The 23,435-nt window shown below is 48.0% G+C and overlaps 1 protein-coding gene across 1 annotated transcript in view; it reads right to left on the reverse strand.

Annotated features, from left to right (window-relative positions):
- Positions 1–553: 553 nt before the first annotated feature.
- The window catches only part of ZPBP (zona pellucida binding protein), a 304,665-nt gene continuing 281,783 nt past the window's right edge, over positions 554–23,435 (reverse strand). Inside the window, exons 7-8 of the mRNA XM_030218447.1 lie at positions 2,021–2,198; positions 554–636 (exon numbers count right to left, since the gene is read on the reverse strand). Of these exons, the coding sequence (XP_030074307.1) occupies positions 554–636; positions 2,021–2,198 (261 nt within the window). The remainder of the gene's footprint in view (positions 637–2,020; positions 2,199–23,435) is intronic.

Here is a 23,435-nt window from a genome sequence, read left to right on the forward strand (position 1 = left end):
GGGAAGCATAAGGGGAAAACTAAAGTGTGATACTCCAGTACTCCTAAAATCAGTGGACCCAACCCCTTAGACTGCCCACTTCCTAATGGCCCTATGCCAGATGTTGTGAAGTGTCCAATTCTTCAGGACTTGGAAAATCACAGGAAGTAACTTTATGAGATATTTGGAAAATGGTACTAGGACTGAAGGATGGATAGAATAGACTGTTCAACAATTGTGTCAGTTTTCACAACAGATGGCTGAGAAATTGTCAGAAATTGAGAATAAGAATACAACTATTGATTCCAGACTGACTCAGACAACTATGCTGGCTACAAATTTACAATCAACCTTTGTGTCTTTTATTAAAGGCAGTCTGGTAATACACAGACAGAATATATTGAGAATAGGATGAATGCTAGTACTTTATAATTTTGAATTTTCCTACATGTCATCTCTTGTCTCCTGAGATTTTACGAAGTACTGGGCTCCGTAGAAGAAGTCACCTGCATGTGAGAATATTATGCCTGCTTGTCCTCCCATGAATATGATTATTTCTAATCGTTACAATGTGTCAAGATGACTCTTTTGCTTTGACATTTTTGGAGACATCCCAGGATGTAACTGCAACCAGGGCTTCTCTCTTGGATACTATTCCTACTCAACAGGAAAAAAATGTATTTACTTAAAGTGTATTTTCAAAAAAGGACATTCAATTCAGTAGTCAACCTATCTGGATTTTTTTCTGATGTGCCAAGGGTCACACAGCTGCATCAGAAGGAATTTCTCAAACTGAAAGATAGGATAAAGGTAGGATAAGCTGGGTAAGGGTAATGTATTTGATATACTGCATTTCTGTGGTATAACCAAAGTGGTTCACATATATATAGGTACTTTCTCTGTCCCTAGTGGGCTCACAATCTGTTTTTGTACCTGGGGCAATGGAGGGTTAAGTGACTTGCCGAGGGTCACCAACAGCTGCAGTGGGAATCAAATCTGGTTCCTAGCCCACTGCAGTAACCATTAGGCTACTCCTCCTACCGTAGGTTCCTTCTTTTTTGCAGTTTCCCTGTAAATATTTGATAAAGATTAATGACATTTTTTATGTTTATTTTGATCTGAACCAGCTTCAAAGATTTCTGATTGATAATGCAAATGATATTGAGGAGTAATTTTGCACAAATTTGTAACTAATCTGACAATTCTGTGAATTTAGATTGGGTTATCTAAATTTTCATTTATTTGTATATTTTTTCCTTTTTTGGTAGAGTACTACTTGTTTCCATTAATGTGGCCTATTTGTACTCCTGGTTTCTTTATGGAAATGTAATATTTTAAAAACCTGAATAATAAAAACATGAGCCATTTTTTCTTCTCATTTTCACCTACTGAGTTCTACAATTTAATATTCTTCATAATTTCACCTTTTTTCCATTGCCTTTTAAAATTATATTGTACTGTATTCTTTTTATAGTACTTTATCAAGCAAAGATATATTCACAGCACAACATGCAAGATGTTAATGTTTATGTAACCCAAGTTGTTATTGCTTAATGGATCCTTTTACTAAGCTGAGAGAAAAAAGGCCCCGCGCTAGCGGCAGTCTTTCCTGTGTGGCAGGGCCCTTTTTACCACAGCAGGTAAAAAGACCCCACACACATGGCCATGCAGTAAGCTCTTACCGCATAGCCATGCAACGGGGAGCTCTGTAGCGATAAGGGCTCCCGCGCTAACCCAGTGGTAACTGGGCAGCACATGGCAATGCCCAGTTACTGCCACGCAAGCCATTTCCAAGGGTTTTCTTCTTTCCTCAGAAATGGCGCATGCTAGGGGCGGGACTACCGCCGGTGGCCGTGTTGGACCGGCAGTAGTCCTGGAAGAGCAAGCGGTAAGCCCACGATGGGCTTACTGCTGCTCTGTAAAAGGGCCCCCCAATTTTTAAATATTAACCTAACATATAAAAGATATACATATGGTTAAATTACAAAACTTCCCTATAAATAGATTCAAGAAATAATTAAGTAAAACATGTGTTACTTACCACAGCAATTAGGACAACCTGGATGCAACTTAGAATCCATTCCATATCCTGGAAAGCAGCGATTAATCGATACTATATGGAGTGTACCTTGAATATAGTATATCTCAGGTAATGTTGTCTTAGATTCCTGGAGTCTTTCTCCTTGTTTATCAAAAAACTTCTCTATAAGTTGTTTTGCCTAAAGACAAACAAAAATAAATAAAGCTATGTATTACTTTAGTAACAGTGACCTTATTATACTTTTCAACAATACTCAAATAGGAATCTAATACATAAACCTTCCCCAATATTTAAATCAGAAACAATCTATAGGATAGTTCTTTCATTAATCATACCCTTCAAGGATAGTAATATAAATCTATTTCTTTATTTCAAAAAATCCTTTATTCTAATAAACAAACACAGCAAATTATCAAAACAAATCATAACCCCACATCCATTCATTCATACCCCACATCATTACATCATAAAAAAACTTATCCAAGATTAGGAGTCCGTCCGTGGTGAAAACTTTTTTTCTATGTAAATGAGACATTGGTCTTTCAAACAACCCGAACTAGTCCAGTTCTTCTCTCCACACAGTCTCAATTCACTCCCACGGAGATCTTTTCAAACTCCATAATCCATGAACCATTAGCTAATATAAGGTTAACTTGTATTCCACTTTTCAGATAATTGTCCAGTCCGACACAAAATCTGTGTTTCGCTCAGTTGGCATCATCAGGAGCTGTTAGTCCAAAACACACAAACGGTGTTTCACCCAACTGGCGTCATCACAAGCTGTCAATCTGTACATATAAAATCAACCACATTTACCCTCATATTTTATAAACCAAACTCATAGTGATATAACATAAGTCAAACTCACCTAAACATTAATAATACAGAATTTTTAGCACACCATCGCTCAGAAGCTCGACCTGGCCAGCCTTAGATTATATGCTCAGAGCTTCAGTGCCCATGCGTGTTCTCTAACACTCCCCCTCTCCTTATACGATATTTCCAATTAGCCCATATCCAATCACAGTATCACTAACCACCCAGAGGCGTTACCATCTCACATCACCATTTCCCATTCTCTCTCTCGATTTAAACCAGCTGGTTCAAGAGTATCATAAAGGAAAATAAATTTTTGTTCAATCCGGTGCAACTTTTGTAGACCATCCCACTTCTGACGTTCTGCAGCTGGTATAATACCACAAATCGCAGTGTATCTAACTGATGACTAACTTCACTCCAATGAGAGGCAAGAGGTGCCTCAATTTTCTTTAATCGTATATTGCTGAGATGTTCCGCTATTCTCAATTTTATTTTCCTAGTTGTATAGCCAATATACCATCTGCCACAAGGGCAACAGATCCCATAGACCACTCCATGTGAGTTACAATTAGTCACATTTTTCAAATAGTGTATTCTCGTTTCCAAATGTAATACGATCAGCACATCTAATATAATAAAACGCACCCTCAACGTTCTGAGGACAACGTTCTGTGAAGCCATGAAGCCATCTGACGTCACTCCCAGGCTGAAGGGTTCGTGGATTCGTGGTGTGAAGCCTTCAAGCCAGCCAGCCGTCTCTGCCCCGCCCTCGCGTCAAACGTCATGACGTCGAGGGCGGAAAAAAAAAACCCAAACAAATCCGGAAGCGAAGCGTCAGGGAAGGAGGCGGCGCTCCCGACGTCTAGCCTTCCCTTCGCTGTGTTCCGCCTTCTTCTGACGTCAAGGATGACGTCAAAAGAAGGCGGAACACAGCGAAGGGAAAGCTAGACGTCGGGAGCGCCGCCTCCTTCCCTGACGCTTCGCTGCCGGAACCGCCACGGAGGTAAATTTAAAAGAAGAAAAAAAACAAAAGGGATGCATGGATGGGGGGGGCATGGATGCGAAGGGGGGGGAGAAGAGGGTGGGCCAGGCTGGGAACATGGAGAGAGAGGAGCATGGATGCGAGGGGGGGTCATGGAAGGGAGAGAGGGGACTTGCTGGAAAAGGATGAATGGAGGCGGCAAGGGACAGAAGAGCATGGATGGGCATGGATTGGGAGGGCAGGGCTCAGGGAGAGAGGGGAATTGCAGGAAAGGGATGAATGGAGGGGGCAGGGGACAGAGGAGCATGGATGGGCATGGATTGGGAGGGCAGGGCTCAGGGAGAGAGGGGAATTGCTGGAAAGGGATGAATGGAGGGGGCAGGGGACAGAGGAGCATGATGGGCATGGATTGGGAGGGCATGGCTCAGGGAGAGAGGGGAATTGCTGGAAAGGGATGAATGGAGGGGGCAGGGGACAGAGGAGCATGGATGGGCATGGATTGGGAGGGCAGGGCTCAGGGAGAGAGGGGAATTGCTGGAAAGGGATGAATGGAGGGGGCAGGGGACAGAGGAGCATGGATGGGCATGGATTGGGAGGGCAGGACTCAGGGAGAGAGGGGAATTGCTGGAAAGGGATGAATGGAGGGGGCAGGGGACAGAGGAGCATGGATGGGCATGGATTGGGAGGGCAGGACTCAGGGAGAGAGGGGAATTGCTGGATAGGGATGAATGGAGGGGACAGATGGGCATGGATGGATATGGATTGCAGGGCAGGGCTCAGGGAGAGAGGGGAAATGCTGGATGAATGGAGGGGGCAGGTGACAGAGGAGCATGGATGGACATGGATTGGGAGGGCAGGGCTCAGGGAGAGAGGGGAACTGCTGGAAAGGGATGAATGGAGGGGGCAGGGGACAGAGGAGCATGGATGGGGAGGGAGAGAGGGGAATTGCTGGATAGGGATGAATGGAGGGGACAGATGGGCATGGATGGATATGGATTGCAGGGCAGGGCTCAGGGAGAGAGGGGAATTGCTGGATAGGGATGAATGGAGGGGCCAGGTGACAGAGGAGCATGGATGGGCATGGATTGGAAGGGCAGGACTCAGGGAGAGGGGAATTGCTGGATAGGGATGAATGGAGGGGGCAGGTGACAGAGTAACATGGATGGCCATGGATTGGGAGGGCAGGGCTCAGGGAGAGAGGGGAATTGCTGGAAAGGGATGAATGGAGGCGGCAGGGGACAGAAGAGCATGGATGGGCATGGATTTGGAGGGCAGGGCTCAGGGAGAGAGGGGAATTGCTGGAAAGGGATGAATGGAGGGGGCAGGGGACAGAGGAGCATGGATGGGTATGGATTGGGAGGGCAGGACTCAGGGAGAGAGGGAAATTGCTGGATAGGGATGAATAGAGGGGACAGATGGGCATGGATGGATATGGATTGCAGGGCAGGCCTCAGGGAGAGAGGGGAATTGCTGGATGAATGGAGGGGGCAGGTGACAGAGGAGCATGGATGGACATGGATTGGGAGGGCAGGGCTCAGGGAGAGAGGGGAATTGCTGGAAAGGGATGAATGGAGGGGGCAGGGGACAGAGGAGCATGGATGGGCATGGATTGGGAGGGAGAGAGGGGAATTGCTGGATAGGGATGAATGGAGGGGACAGATGGGCATGGATGGATATGGATTGCAGGACAGGGCTCAGGGAGAGAGGGGAATTGCTGGATAGGGATGAATGGAGGGGCCAGGTGACAGAGGAGCATGGATGGGCATGGATTGGAAGGGCAGGACTCAGGGAGAGGGGAATTGCTGGATAGGGATGAATGGAGGGGGCAGGTGACAGAGTAACATGGATGGCCATGGATTGGGAGGGCAGGGCTCAGGGAGAGAGGGGAATTGCTGGAAAGGGATGAATGGAGGCGGCAGGGGACAGAAGAGCATGGATGGGCATGGATTTGGAGGGCAGGGCTCAGGGAGAGAGGGGAATTGCTGGAAAGGGATGAATGGAGGGGGCAGGGGACAGAGGAGCATGGATGGGCATGGATTGGGAGGGCAGGACTCAGGGAGAGAGGGAAATTGCTGGATAGGGATGAATAGAGGGGACAGATGGGCATGGATGGATATGGATTGCAGGGCAGGCCTCAGGGAGAGAGGGGAATTGCTGGATAGGGATGAATGGAGGGGCCAGGTGACAGAGGAGCATGGATGGGCATGGATTGGAAGGGCAGGACTCAGAGAGAGGGGAATTGCTGGATAGGGATGAATGGAGGGGACAGATGGGCATGGATGGATATGGATTGCAGGGCAGGCCTCAGGGAGAGAGGGGAATTGCTGGATAGGGATGAATGGAGGGGCCAGGTGACAGAGGAGCATGGATGGGCATGGATTGGGAGGGCAGGGCTCAGGGAGAGAGGGGAATTGCTGGAAAAGGATGGAGGGGGCAGGGGACAGATGGCCATGGATTGGGAGGGCAGGGCTCACACACTCTCTCTCTCATATACAATGTCTTTCTCACTCTCACACACTCTGTCTCACACTGTATCACATTCACTCTCTATGTGCCACACAGTCACTCACACACTCGCTTGGTCTCATACACTCACTCTCACAGAGAATCTGTGTCTCACACACTCTCTCTCTCGCCCCACACACACACACACACTCTCTCTCACACTGTGTCTCACATACACACTTGCACACACTCTCATTCTCACACACACACACTCTCTCACAAACACACTCACACTCAGACTCACTCTCTCTCTCACACTTTCACTCTGACTCTCAAACAGTCACTCTCACATACACTCTCCCAAACATACACACTCCGAGGAAAACCTTGCTAGCGCCCGTTTCATTTGTGTCAGAAACGGGCCTTTTTTACTAGTATGCTATATTTACAATACATACACCCATTACATCTAGAGTGACCTCCAGCAGTTGGCTCTATCGATCTATTATATCTTGTAGCAGACAAAAGCTCACCTAAATTTTGAGACCTCCTGTAAGCTATTTTCGGGAATTCCTTAAATATCTGATGAATCGATAGTGTACTCCAATGTTTGATAAGTATTTTCCGCAGGATCATTGCTTGCTTAGAGTACGGCAGAATTCATGTCAGGCATTCATTTTATTCAGTCATTGGTTCTTGTAGTAGCCATTCCCTGTGTGTATTTTTGGCCCTTTTTAATGCCCTTTCAATCCAAGGTTTTGGATATTTTCATTGAGCAAACCGCTCTACCACTGAAGATGTCTGTTGGGTATAGTCCTACTTATTCGAACATAATCTTTTAACCCTCAACAGCTGGCCCATCGGGATCACATCTCTTAAATTCTTAGGGTGAAAGCTATGATAGTGAAGGAGAGAGTTGTGATCAGTTTCTTTTCTAAATAGTGTAGTTTTAAATTTCCCATTCTTTAATTTAATCGAAATAGCCAAAATATTTATACAATCCTGTTATTGTTTCTTCAAAACCAATATTTTCATCACATTGATTCAGGTAGCCAATAAAGCCTTTTAAACTCTCCTCATCCCCTAGCCAGACAAAGAAAATATCATCAATAAAGCGTCTCCATATGTGTATGTTCACAAACTGTGCAGATTTAAAGACAAAGCTGGCTTCAAACACACCCATATAGAGACAAGCGATTGTCGGGGCAACTGACGCTCCCATGGCTACCCCTTTTGTTTGTAAATAGAACTGATTTCTAAATGCAAAATAGTTGTTCTCAATAACTAACGTCAACATTTTTTGCATCACCTGGACTTGAGATTGAGTCAAACCGGTTTGTTTCAAATAGTGAGTAGCAATGTCCTTGGCTCGCGTTTGGGGAATATCTCTCTATATAAAAGGCACCACCAACGTTCTATGAAGCCTCCAGCCGGAAGTGTGAAGGGGGAGAGATATCCGGTTGCCCCATGAGTGTCTGCCCCGCCCTCTGCTCTCTCTGTAACACAAACAGTGAAGGAAAACACAGCAAAGCACGAAATCAAATCGCTCTCTCTGTAACAGTGAAGGACTCAGAGCGGGGAGGGGAGAGAGGGCAGAGGGCAGGGACACACACACTCCTACATGCACACAGAAGAAAACCTTGCTAGCCCCCGTTTCATTTGCATCAGAAACGGGGCTTTTTTACTAGTTGGTATATAAAGCACGGAAATCAACAGGCTTACTTTCGAAAGAGAAAGGCGCCCAAATCAGCATAATCGAAAGCCGATTTTGGGCGTCCTCAACTGCCTCCCGTCGCAGGGACGACCAAAGTTCACGGGGGCGAAGGCGGGACTGGGGCGTGATCAAGAGAAGGGCGTCCTCGGCCGATAATGGAAAAAAGAAGGGTGTCCCTGACGAGCACTTGGCCGACTTTATTTGGTCCATTTTTTTCTTGCGACTAAGCAGTGAAAAGGTGCCCGAACTGACCAGATGACCACCGGAGAGTATCGGGGATGACCTCACTTTCCTCCCCCAGTGGTCACCAACCCCCTCCCACCCTAAAAAAAAAAAAAAAAAAAAAAAAAAAAAAAAAAACGTAACATTTTTTTTGCCAGCCTCAAATGTCATACCCAGCTCCATGACAGCAGTAAGCAGGTCCCTGGAGCAGTTTTAGTGGGTGCAGTGCATTTCAGGCAAGCGGACCCAAGCCCATTCCCCCCCCCCCCCACCTGTTACACTTGTGGGTGGTAAATGTGAGCCCTCCAAAACCCACTGTACCCACATGTAGGTGCCCACTTCACCTCTTAGGACTACGGAAATGGTGTACAGTTGTGGGGAGTGGGTTTTTTTGGGGGGGGGGGGGCTCAGCACCCAAGGTAAGGAAGCTATGCACCTGGAAGCAATTTGTGAAGTCCACTGTAGTGCCCCCTAGGGTGACCGGCTGGGGGGACCAGTGCACTACAAATTCCGGCTCTTCCCACAACCAAAGGGCTTGGATTTGGTCGTTTTTGAGATGGGCGTCCTCGGTTTCCATTATGGCTGAAAACTGGGGACGACCATCTCTAAGGTCGACCTAAATGTTGAGATTTGCGCATCCCCGACCGTATTATCGAAATGAAAGATGGACGCCCATCTTGTTTCGATAATAAGGGTTTCCCCGCCCCTTCGCGGGGGCCGTCCTGCGAGGACGCCCTCATGAAAACTTGGGCGCCCCGTTCGATTATGCCCCTCCAAGTGTCACTAATCTAATCTGCTCATATTGGGAAAGATCCAACAGGTCTAAGATTTTTATCAAGTGTGTGGAGTCTCTCAGATATGATTGCAACTGTAACACAAATCCACTAAGAAGAAAATTAAAGATATTGTGAAAGAGGTCTCCCTGGTGGAGACACTAAAGACTTGTGAACCTTGGGTAAAAAGTAAATTACTCGCACCCTAGGAAACTGATTATAAAGATATTTGTACTCTTTTTTGGAAATTTGATTATCTTCAGCCGCCTGCGATAATAACAGCAATACTTGTTGTTGGAGAAAGCTGGTAGGATCCAAACGTTGATAATAGTGCATATCCGTCAACTGTCTTGATGCTTCCATTTCATAGGCAACTTTGTCCATCACAACCACTCCATCCCCCTTATCTGCTCTAATTATCACCAGGGAGGTATCCTCATTATTATGTAATGATGTGGGGTATGACTGAATGGATGTGGGGTTATGATTTGTTTTGATAATTTGCTGTGTTTATTTATTAGAATAAGGATTTTTTTTGAAATAAATAGATTTATATTACTATACTTGAAGGGTATGATTAATGAAAGAACTATCCTGTGGATTGTTTCTTATTATACTTTTATCATAAGGTAAAATTATGTCTTACCTGATAATTTTCTTTCCTTTAGTCGCATCAGATGAATCCAGGAACTGATGGGTTGTATCCACCTACCAGCAGGTGGAGATAGAGAACACTGAAGAGAATAGAGTGACTCTGGACGTCCAGCTCCCTGCCACTTCAGTATAGGTCACATTCCCAAAGCAGAGGATAAGGAGAAACAACTCACAGAAAAAAAACCACACTCCTCACAACAATGCGGCAACAGCTGAACAAATAACTTAGAACTTTAAAGAAAACACGACTCATGAGAATCAAACAAGTCTTAATTGAAAATTGGAATCCACTGGCTTCTGACTTTTCCTCTTTGTCTTCAAACAATCTGGTAAATCTCAGAAATCAAGGCGCAGCCATAAAAGGGCAGGGATTCTGGATTCATCTGCTGCGACTAAAGGAAAGAAAATTATCAGTCAAGATATAATTTTACCTTCCTTAGCATCAGCAGCAGATGAACCCAATAACTGGTGGGATGTATCAAAGCAGTCCATAAACAGGGTGGGAAGATGCCGCTCCCTGAGAGAGCACCGCTGTCCCAAAATGAGAATCCTCCCTTGCAGCTACATCAAACTTGTAGTGTTTAACAAAGGGATGCCGAGAGGCCCAAGCAGCTGCTCGACAAATATCATCCAACAAAAGCATGTCTGTTTATGTGCACGAGTTGAATGAGCTTGCAAAGCATCCGGTGGAACAGAATCTTTCACCAGGTAAGCCGAAGACATGGCTTCCTTAAGCCACCACGCAATCGTCGCCTTGGACGCTGCATAACCCTGTCGGGGACCAGACAAAAGTACAAACAGATGGTCCGAGCAACGGAATTCATTACTTATCTACAGATATCGGAGCAGCAAATAACGCACATCCAAAAGCCGTAGAAGTGAAAAGTTCTCTGGATAATCCGACCTCTGAAAGGAGGGAAGAAAAAGTGACTGATTCAATGAAAGGCTGACACGACTTTAGGTAAGAAGGAAGGAACCATCTTCAAAGTGACACCAGATTCTGAAAACTGAAGAAAAGGCTCCCGACACGACAGGAACTGCAGCTCCAAAACTCGATGCGCAGAGGTAATGGCCACCAAAAATACTTTCAGAGTGAGATCTTTATCTGAAGCTGAACGCAACGGTTCAAATGGCCTCCGTTGCTAGCTCCCATTCTCGGAGTCCAGGAGATGATGGCTGAGAAAGTCGGCTTTTTCATTGCTCTAGCCTCCTATGTGAGCTGCTGAGAGACAGAGTTCTCTACCCATTGCAGCAGGCCTATCACCTCTGATGCCAAGACTACGCTCTGGGTACCTCCCTGGCGACTGATGTAAGCCACCGCTGAGGTGTTGTCCAAGAGAACTCGAACTGCCCGACCTTCCAGAAGATCTTGAAAGCGAGCCTCACAGCTCTCAATTCTAATCGGTTGATGGGCCACTTCGTCTCCAACTCTAACCACTGTCCCTGGGCCACTCGGTGGAGACTGGCATCTGTGACAACAATCACCCACACTGAGGAGACACCAAGGGCATCCCCTTCTGGAGGTTGGCGGCACACAGCCACCAGGCCATGTTGTCCTTCGCCAAAGGAAACCACGTCAACCAATAAAGATAATCCTGGGACACAGGAGACCACCGACTCAGAAAAGTGCGTTGGAAGAGACACGTGAGCCCTCGCCCATGGAACCACCTCTGGAGTGGCTGTCATAGAGCCTAGGACCTGCACGTAATCCCAGGCCTGAGGACGAGAAGAACGCAACAGACCGCAAACTTGGGAACAAAGCTTGAGCCTCCCACTTTCTGGCAGGAAGACCCATCCCTGAGACGTATCAAAGATATTCCAAGATATTCCAATGACTGGGAGGGAATTAAACGATTTTTTGGAAGATTGATCACCCAACCGAGTGACTGTAAGAGATCCAGAACTCAAGAGGTGGCCGCTCGACTGTCCTGTTCCGAATCTGCTTGGAACAAACAATTGTCAAGATACGGATGCACTTTGATCCCTTCCTTTCAGAGGAAGGCCACAACGACCACCATTACCCTTGAAAAAGGTATGAGGAGCTGTGGCTAGGCCAAATGGCAGAGCTCAGAACTGTAAGTGATGGCCCAACACGGCAAACCGTAGGAACCTCTGATAAGGAGGCCAAATGGGAATGTGTATGTATGCCTCATTCAGATCCAAAGCTGTGAGAAACTCCCAGGGCTGAACAGAAGCAATCACCGATCACACGGTCTCCATGCGGAAGTGGCGAACCCGTTGACACTTGTTCACTTTCCTGAGTTCGAGAATAAGTCTGAACGAACCTCCTTTTCGAGGAACTACTACTACTACTACTATTTAGCATTTCTATAGCGCTACAAGGCATACGCAGCGCTGCTACAAAGTAGATTGAATACTGACCAGTGCCTACCTCGGCCTGAGGAACAGGTACCACCGCCCCAAGACCCAGCAATGTCTGCAATATAGCTAGAACGGCCTGCCTTCTGATCACTGTGGCACAAAGGGCTTCCAAAACTACATCTCCGAAGGACAATGCAAATTCTAATCTGTAGCCATCTCTTATAAGATCTAAGACCCACCGGTCTGATGTAATCCTGGTCCACTCCTCGTAATAGAGGGTTAATCGACCCCCCCCCCTTTGGGAACAGTCGAGGAGTGGACCTACGCCCCATCATTGGGTCAAACGACCTGAAGGCTGAGATCTGGTTCCTGCTGCCGACATCCACTTGCCATTCCAAAAGGAGGACTTCTGCTGGAATCTAGGACGCTGAAAGGACGAACTGCAGCTAGGCCAATAATGGCGGACGTCACGAAAGCAAGATCTAGAAGAACTGGTTCTGGGCTTGTCTTCCGGCAGACGCTGGAATTTTGAGTCTCCCAAATCTTTCACTATCTTTTCAAGATCTTCGCAAGAAAGCAACTTTCCTCTAAAGTGAAGCCTCATTAGATGCTGTTTGGAACCCATATCAGCCGAGCAGTGGCGTAACCAAAGTAGACGGCGGGCTGAAACTGCCAGAGCCATCTGCTTGGCCGAAGCTCTGACCAAGTCATAGAGGTCGTCAACTACATAAGCGAGAACTGACTCCATCGGCGCGCACCAGCAACTAAAACAGAAGCCAAATCCTGTTCTTGCTCCAGGCCCTGCTGAAACCAGGAAAGGCCAGCTCTGGCCGCAGCGGAACTACAAATGGAAGCTTGTAAAGCCAACGCCGAAACTTCAAAAGAACGCTTCAGCAAGGCATCAAGACACCTATCTTGCATGTCCTTAAGAGCAACACCTCCCTCCACTGGAATAGTGGTCTTCTTAGTGACCTCCATCAATAAAGTGTCCACCTTCAGCAAAGTGAAGGTATCTAGAGTAGAAGCAGCAACTGGATAGACACGCCATAGCCCTAGCTATTTTCAAAGTACTCTCAGGATCAGGCCACTGAGCAGAAATTAATTCCTGAATGGACTCATGAATAGGGAAAGCTTTAGATGGTTTCTGCGTGCTCGTCATTTTAACACTGACCGAAGACACAGATTGGTCCTCAGGATCAGAAATATTCACAGCTGCTAAAGTTTCAGAAACGAGAGCAGGCAACTCCTCACGATGAAAAATACAAACCGCCGTCAGATCATCCTGCTCCCCAGGCAGGAGTTCCCATCCTCAAAATCTTCAAACTTAAAACGTCTAGCGGAGTCCTCAGATCCCGCCAGAACTGAAGGAGGGGGAGAAAGAGGGGCTAAGGACCCCCCCCCCCCCCCGTCTGGGAACGAAGACAATCACCTGCGTTTAACAGCAAGATCTTCAGAAAGCAGAGAAGACCCAAAATCACCCTGAGAAACAAGATTCTCCCTGCCCTTCAAAGAGGTTTCAAAAAGAGGAGGGGGCCCCACAGGCAACCCCCTCTTGAGCAAATAAGCCTGGAGGATAAAATCCAGGGAGAATTCTGTGTCAGATAGGAGCATTAAAAGCACCAATAACCATGCCCAAAGCTGCCGACCTCCGCGCCCGAAGAACCCAATAGGTGGGAAGGCTCAGGGGAAGAGAAAAGCGCGGGCTCCACAACCGCTTCAGGCGCCGATCAAGAAACGCGGGCCGCACTGTCCGAAGAACAGGAAGGCGCCTCCACCGGCCCTTCCATAGCCAAAATCACATCGAAGCAGCGCGCAACGCAGGCACCCACTGTGGAACGGTGACAGCCACAGCGGAAACATCTTTTAACGATCTCCGCCGCCATAGTGCCATTGTGAAAGCAGCGGTAGCTCTCACGGGGAGCCCAAACGGTGCTCCTGCCCCACCCCTGCAGAGCCCGGCAGACACCAATTAAGAATACAGACAGTTCATCCTTGAGCTTATTTTCTTGCATTTTTTTTTTGCCGGCTATAAGCTGCACTACTGTGAGGAGAATGTCCTGTTTCTTTTTTTAGCAGCTAGAAAAGGGAGCCCTCCGAGAGCAGGGGGGAAATGGAGTAGGACAGGGACCTGCAGTGCAAATATGTCTTCAAGACTGGCATGCACCCTTAACCAGACGCCCCCACGCTCAACTGGCAGAAACGCCTCCCCAGAATCCAGGAGCTGGAAGCAATCCGTCCACCACCTGCTGTGCTGGAGGCAGTGTTGCCATATAAAAAAAAAAAATTCCCACCCAAAACAGCCCAAAACCTGCACACACCCCACCCCGACGTCATCACCCCCGCCCCTTCCGTCATCACCCCTGCCCCCGCCGTCATCAGCCCCGCCCCCGCCATCAGCCCCGCCCAATACGTCACCTCGCCCCACCCAATACGTCACCAAACCCCGCCTCTGTCGCCGTTAGCCCCACCCCCCGCCGGCCGAAAAACCGCCCAAAACCCGCAGGAAAAAAAAAACAAGCCCAAAAAACCGCAACCCGCCACAGGCAAAAGTTTCCCGCGGCGGGTTGCGGAAAACCGCCCAATTGGGTGGGAAAACCGCCCATCTGGCAACCCTGGCTGGAGGAGACAGAGATATATTGAAGTGGCAGGGAGCTGGACGTCTAGGGTCACTGCTTTCTCTTCAGTGTTCTCTATCTCCACCTGCTGGTAGGTGGCTACAACCCACCAGTTCCTGGATTCATCTGCTGCTGATGCTAAGGAATTATAGCTTTTGGCTCAATGATGACAGTTCTATAAAGGAGCACTATCTGGAGTCTATTGTGTTAAGCTATAATATTGTAACAGTAAAATACCTGCGCACTAAGTACTAGTGTATCAGGAAAAATACGCGGGTATAATTTAGGCACGACCACTTACACCTGTCATAGGGCTGGTGTAAATCCTCATGCCTAGATTGCTATAAAATGTGTGTAAATCACAGTATTCCATAATTTACCCATGCAACTGTGTGTTCTGCTTACACTAGCCCATTTGTAAGTGCACCTGCAAACCATATGGCATTACATTTAGGTGCCATTTTATTGAATAGTGCATCACCAGAACATTGGCATTTCTGTGTGAATACGCATACACACACGAGTGTATGCTAGTATTTTGGTCATTTACATGCACTGTTTGCACCATTTTTACCACAACTACAAATCATTATTTCTATAGCGCTACTAGACATACGCAGCACGATAGAATTATGTCTTACCTGATAATTTTCTTTCCTTTAGCCGCAGCAGATGAATCTAGGAACTGGTGGGTTATATCCGTCTACCAGCAGGTGGAGATAGAGATAAACAGAACTGAAGGCAGTGATACCAGACGGCCAGCCCCTTCCTCAGTTAGTATATACCATTCGTAAGCAGTAACCAAGTCAACCAGAAGAAAACAACTAGTACTCAGTAACCATCCTCACTATAAAAAACAGAGAACTAAATAATGTAACTTGAAACAGAATCCAATCGTCATATGAACTGAAATCCATACAGTGTTCAGGAGGAGTGGCCTAGTGGTTAGGGTGGTGGACTTTGGTCCTGGGGAACTGAGTTCGATTCCCGGCACAGGCAGCTCCTTGTGACTCTGGGCAAGTCACTTAACCCTCCATTGCCTGCCGCATTGAGCCTGCCATGAGTGGGAAAGCGCGGGGTACAAATGTAACAAAAATAAATAAATCCCTGCAAATAGGTGGGAAAATGTGGGATACAAGTGCAATAAATAAAATAAAGACCATGTAAAATATATGCCAACACAATGGCCTCCTTAATCCACCAAGCAATGGAAGCCTTGGAGGCTGCTTCACCTCTCGTCACTCTAGAGAGAAGCACAAAGATATGATCAGAGCGACGAAACTCGAGACTTGCAGATACCGGAAGAATGCTCTCCGTACATCCAAAAAGCGAAGAAACGCAAATTACTCCAATTAATCCTCCTTCCTAAACAAAGGAAGATAAAGAGTCTGATTGAGGTGGAAGGCCTTAGGCAAATAGAGACCCTGGCTTCAGAAAACTGCAAAACAGGATCTCGGCAAGACAATGCCTGATCTGTCGAGCTGAAGTAATGGCAACCAAAAACAGTTTTAAGGGTAAGATCCTTTTCAGAAGCCTTGTGTAAGGGCTTGAACGGCGATGCTTGAAGAGCACAGAGTACCAGGTATAGACACCAAGCAGGGCACGGTCGCCGAAGGGGACGGCGGAGATGGAGAGCTCCGTGCAGAAAACAAACCACACCCGGGTGAACTGCCAGAGAAGAACCGGCCACTCGTCCCCGAAAACATGCCAGAGCAGCTATCTGGACTCGAAGGGAATTATAGGCCAATCCCTTTTGAAGTTGCTCCTGAAGGAACGCCAAGATGACTGAAATAGAAGCCAGAAAAGGTGACTGGGAACGCTGATCACAACACGCCGAAAAAGTCTTCCACACTCGAGCATAAGCCGTCGAAGTAGACTGTGTCCAAGCCCGCAAAAGTGTGGTAATGACTGGTACCAAAAACCCCTTCTTCCTCAAATGGCGCCTCTCAAGAGCCAGGCCGTAAGACCAAAGTGGGAAGGATTTTCCATCCAGACTGGCCCTTGATGTAGAAGATCCGGAGTCACCAGCAGCCGCAAAGGAGGACCCCTGAGCAACCGAATCAGATCCGCATACCACGGGCGCCAGGGCCAATCCAGTGCTACTAGCACCAGCAGTCCCTGATGAAGTCCTATGCGGTACAGAATTCTCCCTTTTAGTGGCCATGGTGGGGGAAAGACATATAATAGCCCCCCTCTCCGGCCACGGCTGAAGAAGGGCGTCGAGGCCTCCGGTTAGAGGTTGTGTTTTTCGGCAGAAGAACTTGGAGACTTTGACATTCGGTGCTGTGGCTATGAGATCCATGACCGGAATCCCCCAACGCCGACAGATCAGACAAAACGCTGAGTCCGACAGTTCACATTCTGCTGCATCCAAAAGAGTCCAGCTGGGAAAGTCCGCTTGAGTATTGCTCTGACCCGCAATGTGAGCTGCTGATAGGCAAAGGACATGAGATTCTGCCCAAACCAGCAAACAGGACGCCTCTTCTGCTAGGGGAAGACTGCGAGTGCCCCCCTGTCGATTGACATAGGCCACTGTCGTAGTGTTGTCTGAAAAAACTCAAACCGCTTGACCTTCCAGCAGATCTTGAAAACTCATCAATGCATCACGACTGCTCTCAACTCCAAACAATTTATTGGCCAAGTCGCTTTGAGCGGAGTCCAAGATCCCTGGGTGATCCAATCTAGGCAATGGGCTCCCCACCCCGAAAGACTGGCATCTGTCATGACCACCACCCAATTGGGGAGGCCAACGGCATGCCCTTCTGCAAATTGGAAGGTAGGAGCCACCACGCTAAGTTTCCCTGGCTCGGCTCGACCAAGGGAGGCAATGCTGATAATCCAGAGAAGTCGGCAACCATCTGCTCAACAGGAAGAGCTGAAGAATGCCGCATGTGAGCCCTCGCCCACTGAATGATTTCTAAGAAGGCTGTCATGGATCCGAGGAGTTGAACATAGTTCCAAACTCGAGGGCAATGAAGGCTCAGCAAGGACCAGACCTGGGAAAGCAACTTGATCCGCTGACCATCAGGTTGAAACACTCCGAGGTATTCCAGGGTCTCTGTAGGAAGAAGGTGGCTCTTGTCTCTGTTGATGTCTCTGTTGATGTCCCGCTCGAATCAACCAGTCGTCAAGATAGGGATGTACCTGAATCCCTTCGATAAAAAGGCTGCCACCACCACCATGACCTTTGAGAAGGTGCATGGGGCTGTGACCAGTCCAAAGGGAAGAGCCCGAAACTGGAAGTGCTGCCCTAGAACTGCAAACCTGAGGAACCGCTGATGAAGGTGCCAAATGGGAATGTGCAAGTAAGCCTCTCGCAGGTTGAGAGCGGTCAAGAATTCACCAGGTTGAACTGCCACAATAACGGTGCTTAATATCTCCATTCCGAAGTGGCGAACCTGTAAAAACTTGTTCACTTTCCTTAGATCGAGAATAAGCCAAGAAGTCCCTCCCTTTTTCAGAACTAAAAAGTAAATGGAATAGCGGCCTATGCGAACTTCGAGAGGAGGGACAGGCACTACTGCCCCTATAAATAGATGATCTTGCAAGGAGTTTAGAACCGCTGTCTGTTTGGAACGCATGAGACAGCGGGACTCTAGAAAAAAGTCTGTTGACGGGAGAGACGAACTCTAGTTTGTAACCCTCCCATACCACATTGAGGACCTATTGGTCTGAAGTTATTTTGACCCACTCTAGAAGAAATAGGTACAGTCGACCCCCGATCTGCTCCCCCACAGAGTGGGCCTGTGCCCCATCATTGGGAGGCTTGAGGAGCAACTCCTTGATGAGCAGGGGCTCCGGTCGAACGCTTGTCATTGCGAAAGGAAGAATGCTGAGAAAAGCAAGGATGCTGGAAGGTGCCCAAAGAACAACCTGGCCGGTACCGTTGCGCCTCCCAGAAACAAAATTTTAAAGATCCCTTCCTAAAACTAGGCTTGGGTTTATCTTCAGGGAGGTGTTGAGATTTGGAATCCCACAAATCTTTAACAATTTTCTCTAAGTCCTCACCAAAGAGCAATTTTCCTCAAAAGGGCAACTTAATGAGGCGCTGCTTAGAGGCCATATCCGCTGCCTAATGTCGAAGCCACAATAGGTGTCACAAGGAAACAGCCAAGGCCATGATATTGGCCGACGTGTGAACTAAGTCATACAGGGCATCCAACAAATAGGCGAGGCCTACGTCCATATGAGAGAATGCCAGAGCTCTCGGAAGATTAGTTTCTTGGTCAGAGTCCATAACTGAATGAAGCCAACTAAGACAGGCTCTAGCTGCATAAGAACTACAAACAGAAGCCTGAAGTGTCAAAGTGGCCACTTCAAAGGCACGCTTCAAGAAGGACTCCAGACATCTGTCTTGCATATCCTTCAGCGCTACCCCACATTCTACTGGTAGTGTAGTTTTCTTAGTGACAGCCATCATCAGAGCATCTGCCTTAGGAAGAGAAAACTGCTCTGCCCGGTCCGCTGAGACTGGATACAGATGAGACATAGCTCTGGCCACCTTAAGCACCCCATCAGGGTCTGCCCACTGAGCTGAAATGAATTATTCTATAGCCTTGTGCACTGGAAAGGCCTTCAATGGGCATCTGGTACTAGCCATTTTGGGGTTAACAGCTTGAGAGGCAGCAACCTCTGGGTCTGCAATACTCAAAGCCTCTAAAGTTTGGGAAATAAAGGAGGACAACTCCTCCTTATGAAAAAGCTGCACCGAAGTGACATCCGCCTGGTCAGGAAAGATACTCTTTTCCACATCATCCAGGCCTGTCTGTCTCCACGAACCTTCAGTAGGAGCAACCCGAGACGGGGCTGCAGGCATGGGGACCAAGGACCCTTCCTCAGACACTGAAGAAACCCTCCATCTCTTCAGGGAGGAGATCTCTGGAGACAAGCCCAACAGATGCTCATCTCGCCTAGAGCCCCCAGGAACCTCAAGTGAAGAGGCTGGGGCAGAAAGGGGGAGGGAGCGCTTTAGAACATGAGCCTGATGCATTAACAAAACAAATTTTGGGGAAAAGAAATCCAACGAAGAAGCCAAGGCTGCAGACATGCCCCCAGAAAGGAAAGCAGACATACCAGACCCCTGGAAGGCTCTCCCAACGAAGGAGAAGGATTACAGTCAGAAACCACCACCAGAGCTACTTTGGCGGCATTCTTCAAAATGGCGCGCGGATCGTGAGGCTCAGAGCGGGAAAGCGCGCTCTCCAGGAAAAGGGCCCCTCTACCACAGAAACCTCAGCGCACCCTGCACTGCAGAGTCCTGTCGCCGAACGCCGTTTTCCACAATGGGAATAGTGCTTCACGGTCTCTGCCGCCATACCGGCCCGCCCTGAAGGAACAAAGAAACCGGCACTTACCTGCTGCGGAAGAAAGCGCGGGACCTGCAAGTCGGGAGCTGAGGTAAAAACACTCTGGCTCTAAAGCTAATGTCACGTTTCCTGGCTGTTCTGAGCTGGGCACTAGTGGCCATCTTGGATTCAGGTTTATTCCAGGGTTTGGCGGCCATCTTGGAGAGGACTGTTAGGCCAGAGCAGCCATCTTGGAGGTGGCAGCTGCAGGAAGGAAGCCCTTATTTGGTCGCAGGGTGTTCCTGATGGGGGCTGCCATCTTGTTTTCAGCTGTGCCTGGTTGAGCCTGATTCCTTCCTATTTAAGGCTCTGCCCTCAGTCTATCAGTGCTTCGGCTTCTACTCTGTTCGCTGACTAGTAGCAGTGCTTTGGATCTACTTCTGATGGATGCCTGGTATTGACCTCTGCCTGTTCCTGGACCTGCTTTTAACTGCTGCCTGACTATACTGACCCCTGCCTGTTCCTGGACCTTCTAGTGACTTCTGCCTGGTGTTGACCAGTTGCCTAGCCCTGGTGTGTGTCCTGCTGCTTGGTCTAACCCTGTGGACTTTGTGCTGGACTTTGTTCTCTCTGTTGCTGGCCGCCCAAACTCAGGGGCTCAACTCCTGGGGAACGGCGGGAGGCACAGAGAGGACTCAGGGTTTTGGCCGACAGCCGGGTGAAGGTTTCCTTCATCGTGTTCAAGGGCTCACCTCTCCGTGGAGATACATTACAGCTAAGGCAGGAATCAGACAGGCACTGAACAGAACTGCTCTCACTAAAAATTCCTTTTTGTTTTTAAAGTAAATCTTATGGTTCTTCTTTTTTTTTTTTTTTTAGTGAGGCGGTAGGAAAATAGCAAGAGAGCAGCAGAGAAAGCCTGTAAAGAGGGAATATGGGGTGGAGCAGGAACCCAGAGAATGGGTATGCTCCCAAAGTAGACACCCTCAGTCAGACACCCCCAGCTCAAACTGGCCACCGGCCCAGGAGCACCCTCAGGAGCCTTGGATCCAGGAGCTGGAGACAGAGATATACTAACTGAGGAAGGGGCTGGCCATCTGGTATCACTGTCTTCAATCCAGGTCAAGGGCACCTGGCAAGCTTCCCAAACGTACAAACATTCTATACATGTTATTCCTGGAATTGTGGATTTTTCCCTAAATGGACTTGGGAAAAATCCACAATTCCAGGAATAACATGTATAGAATGTTTTTACGTTTGGGAAGCTTGCCAGGTGCCCTTGACCTGGATTGGCCGCTGTCGTGGACAGAATGCTGGGCTCGATGGACCCTTGGTCTTTTCCATCGCCACCTGCTGGTAGACGGACTTAACTCACCAGTTCCTGGAGTCATCTGCTGTAGGTGACAAGGAATGTACACATTATGTGCAGGTACTTTCTATGTCCCTAGAAGGCTCACAATCTCTCTCTTTTTTTTTTTTTTAAATAGAATTACCCTCTATATGTATATAAATTTCAGGGTGTTTAATTTTCTGCCAATTAGGTTTTTTGGAGGGCGATATAGATAGGTGTTTGTCAGTGTTTTTGTATTGCAAAATGAAATTTTAGGGGACTTCATAGGTGTATTCACTTCCCTTTCCCAGCTTCTCTTCTCTCTTGCTCTTCTCCCTTCAGTCTCTCTTCTTTCATTCTCCTCTTCCAATCTTTGTCTCCCCCTTTCACTTACAGTATAATCAAAAATAAGACGCACTAATCAGTTGACCAGCGAATGGAGACAGAGAAAGGAAGTAGCTCTTAGTGATCTGTCCTACGAGGGTATCATATACTCATAGAACCTCAGTATTTCAAATGATAAAGTAATGAATGCTGTGTATTACATAGATACATAGAGAGATAGATAGATAGATATGTATTTAATTTATTTGGATTTAACATCTTTTTGAATGAATTCACTAAAGGCAGTATACAGAGAGAATAAATCAAACATAAGCAAATAACAATACAAAGTATGGCATTGAGGGGCATAATCAAACGGGGACGACCATCTGTAAGGGCGCCCATCTCTAAGGACATCCCGGCAAAGGGACGGGGAAACCCGTATTATCAAAACAAGACGGGCGTCCATCTTTCGTTTCGATAATATGGTGGGGGACGATCAAATCTCAACATTTAGATCGACCTTAGAGATGGTCGACCTAAATGTTGAGATGGTCGACCTTAGAGATTGTCGTCCCCAGTTTTCGGCCATAATGGAAACCGAGGACGCCCATCTCAAAAACGACCAAATCCAAGGCATTTGGTCGTGGGAGGAGCCAGCATTCGTAGTGCACTGGTCCCCCTCACATACCAGGACACCAACCGGGCACCCTAGGGGGCACTGCAGTGGACTTCAGAAATTGCTCCCAGGTGCATAGCTCCCTTACCTTGGGTGCTGAGCCCCCCCAACCCCCCCCCCAACAAAACCCACTCCCCACAACTGTACACCACTACCATAGTCCTAAGGGGTGAAGGAGGGCACCTACATGTGGGTTTCGGGTGGGTTTTGAAGGGCTCACATTTACCAGCACAAACAGGTGGGGGGGCCTGGGTCCGCCTGCCTGAAGTGCACAGCACCCACTAAAACTGCTCCAGGGACTAGAAGGTTGAGGAGGTCGCAGACCAAATAAAGAAACATATGGATACCATCTCTTCTCTCTCCCACCGAGCTCCTTCTGTATCTACCTCCTCAGCTAGGAGGACTTTTGGCAAGCCAAGGAAGAGTCCCTATTACTATCAAAGGTGTAAGCACAACCCCTTAGCTCGCCAGCCTGCTCAGGCTCAGCCCCAGTGTGCTCGTTCACATCAACAGTGTGCGCTCCAGGCTCCTGCTGCTCCCCAGGCAAAGAAAAAGACAAGCTTTTGACTGGCTCCAGCACAGCTGCAGTAAAAGTGTCCGTCCTGGATGACTTGCCGGTTGGGGGGAGGCTGAAATTTTTTTCAAGAAAGGTGGCCCCTTATCTCTGACAGGGGCCACCTGTCAGACTATTAAAATAGTCTGTGTCGGATATGAAGTCAATTGGTACCAGCATCCTCTGAACTGCCCACCGACCGTTCACTCATTCAGCTCTTAGCACAGGCAGAGGAACTCTCAGCCCTTCTGAAGGCCCACATGGTCGAGCCCATTCCACCAGGGGAGAAAGGGCGTGGTTTCTATTCCAGGTACTTCCTTGTGCAAAAGAAAACAGGGGGGATGCGTCCTATCCTAGACCTAAGAGCCCTGAACAAATTCCTAGTCCGAGAGAAGTTCAGGATGGTTTCCCTGAGTACCCTTCTCTCTGGACTTAAAGGAAGCATATTACTCACATCCCAATACTTCCAAGCCCTCCGGAAGTATCTTCGATTTCGGCCTGAAACACATCACTATCAGTACCGCGTGTTGCCTTTTGGTCTCGTGTCAGCTCCCAGGGTCTTCACCAAATTTCTAATGTGTCAGCCCCGCTGAGAGAGAACGTGAGCCCTTGTGCTCGATGGAGGAGGGTTCCTCCCCGAGCTGTCGGCCAACCCCGAGTTCCCCCTGTGTCACCCTCAGTTCCCCAGGGGTTGAGCC

Source organism: Microcaecilia unicolor, chromosome 1 (assembly GCF_901765095.1).
Source record: "Microcaecilia unicolor chromosome 1, aMicUni1.1, whole genome shotgun sequence".
In the NCBI taxonomy this organism is placed as follows: Eukaryota; Metazoa; Chordata; class Amphibia; order Gymnophiona; family Siphonopidae; genus Microcaecilia; species Microcaecilia unicolor.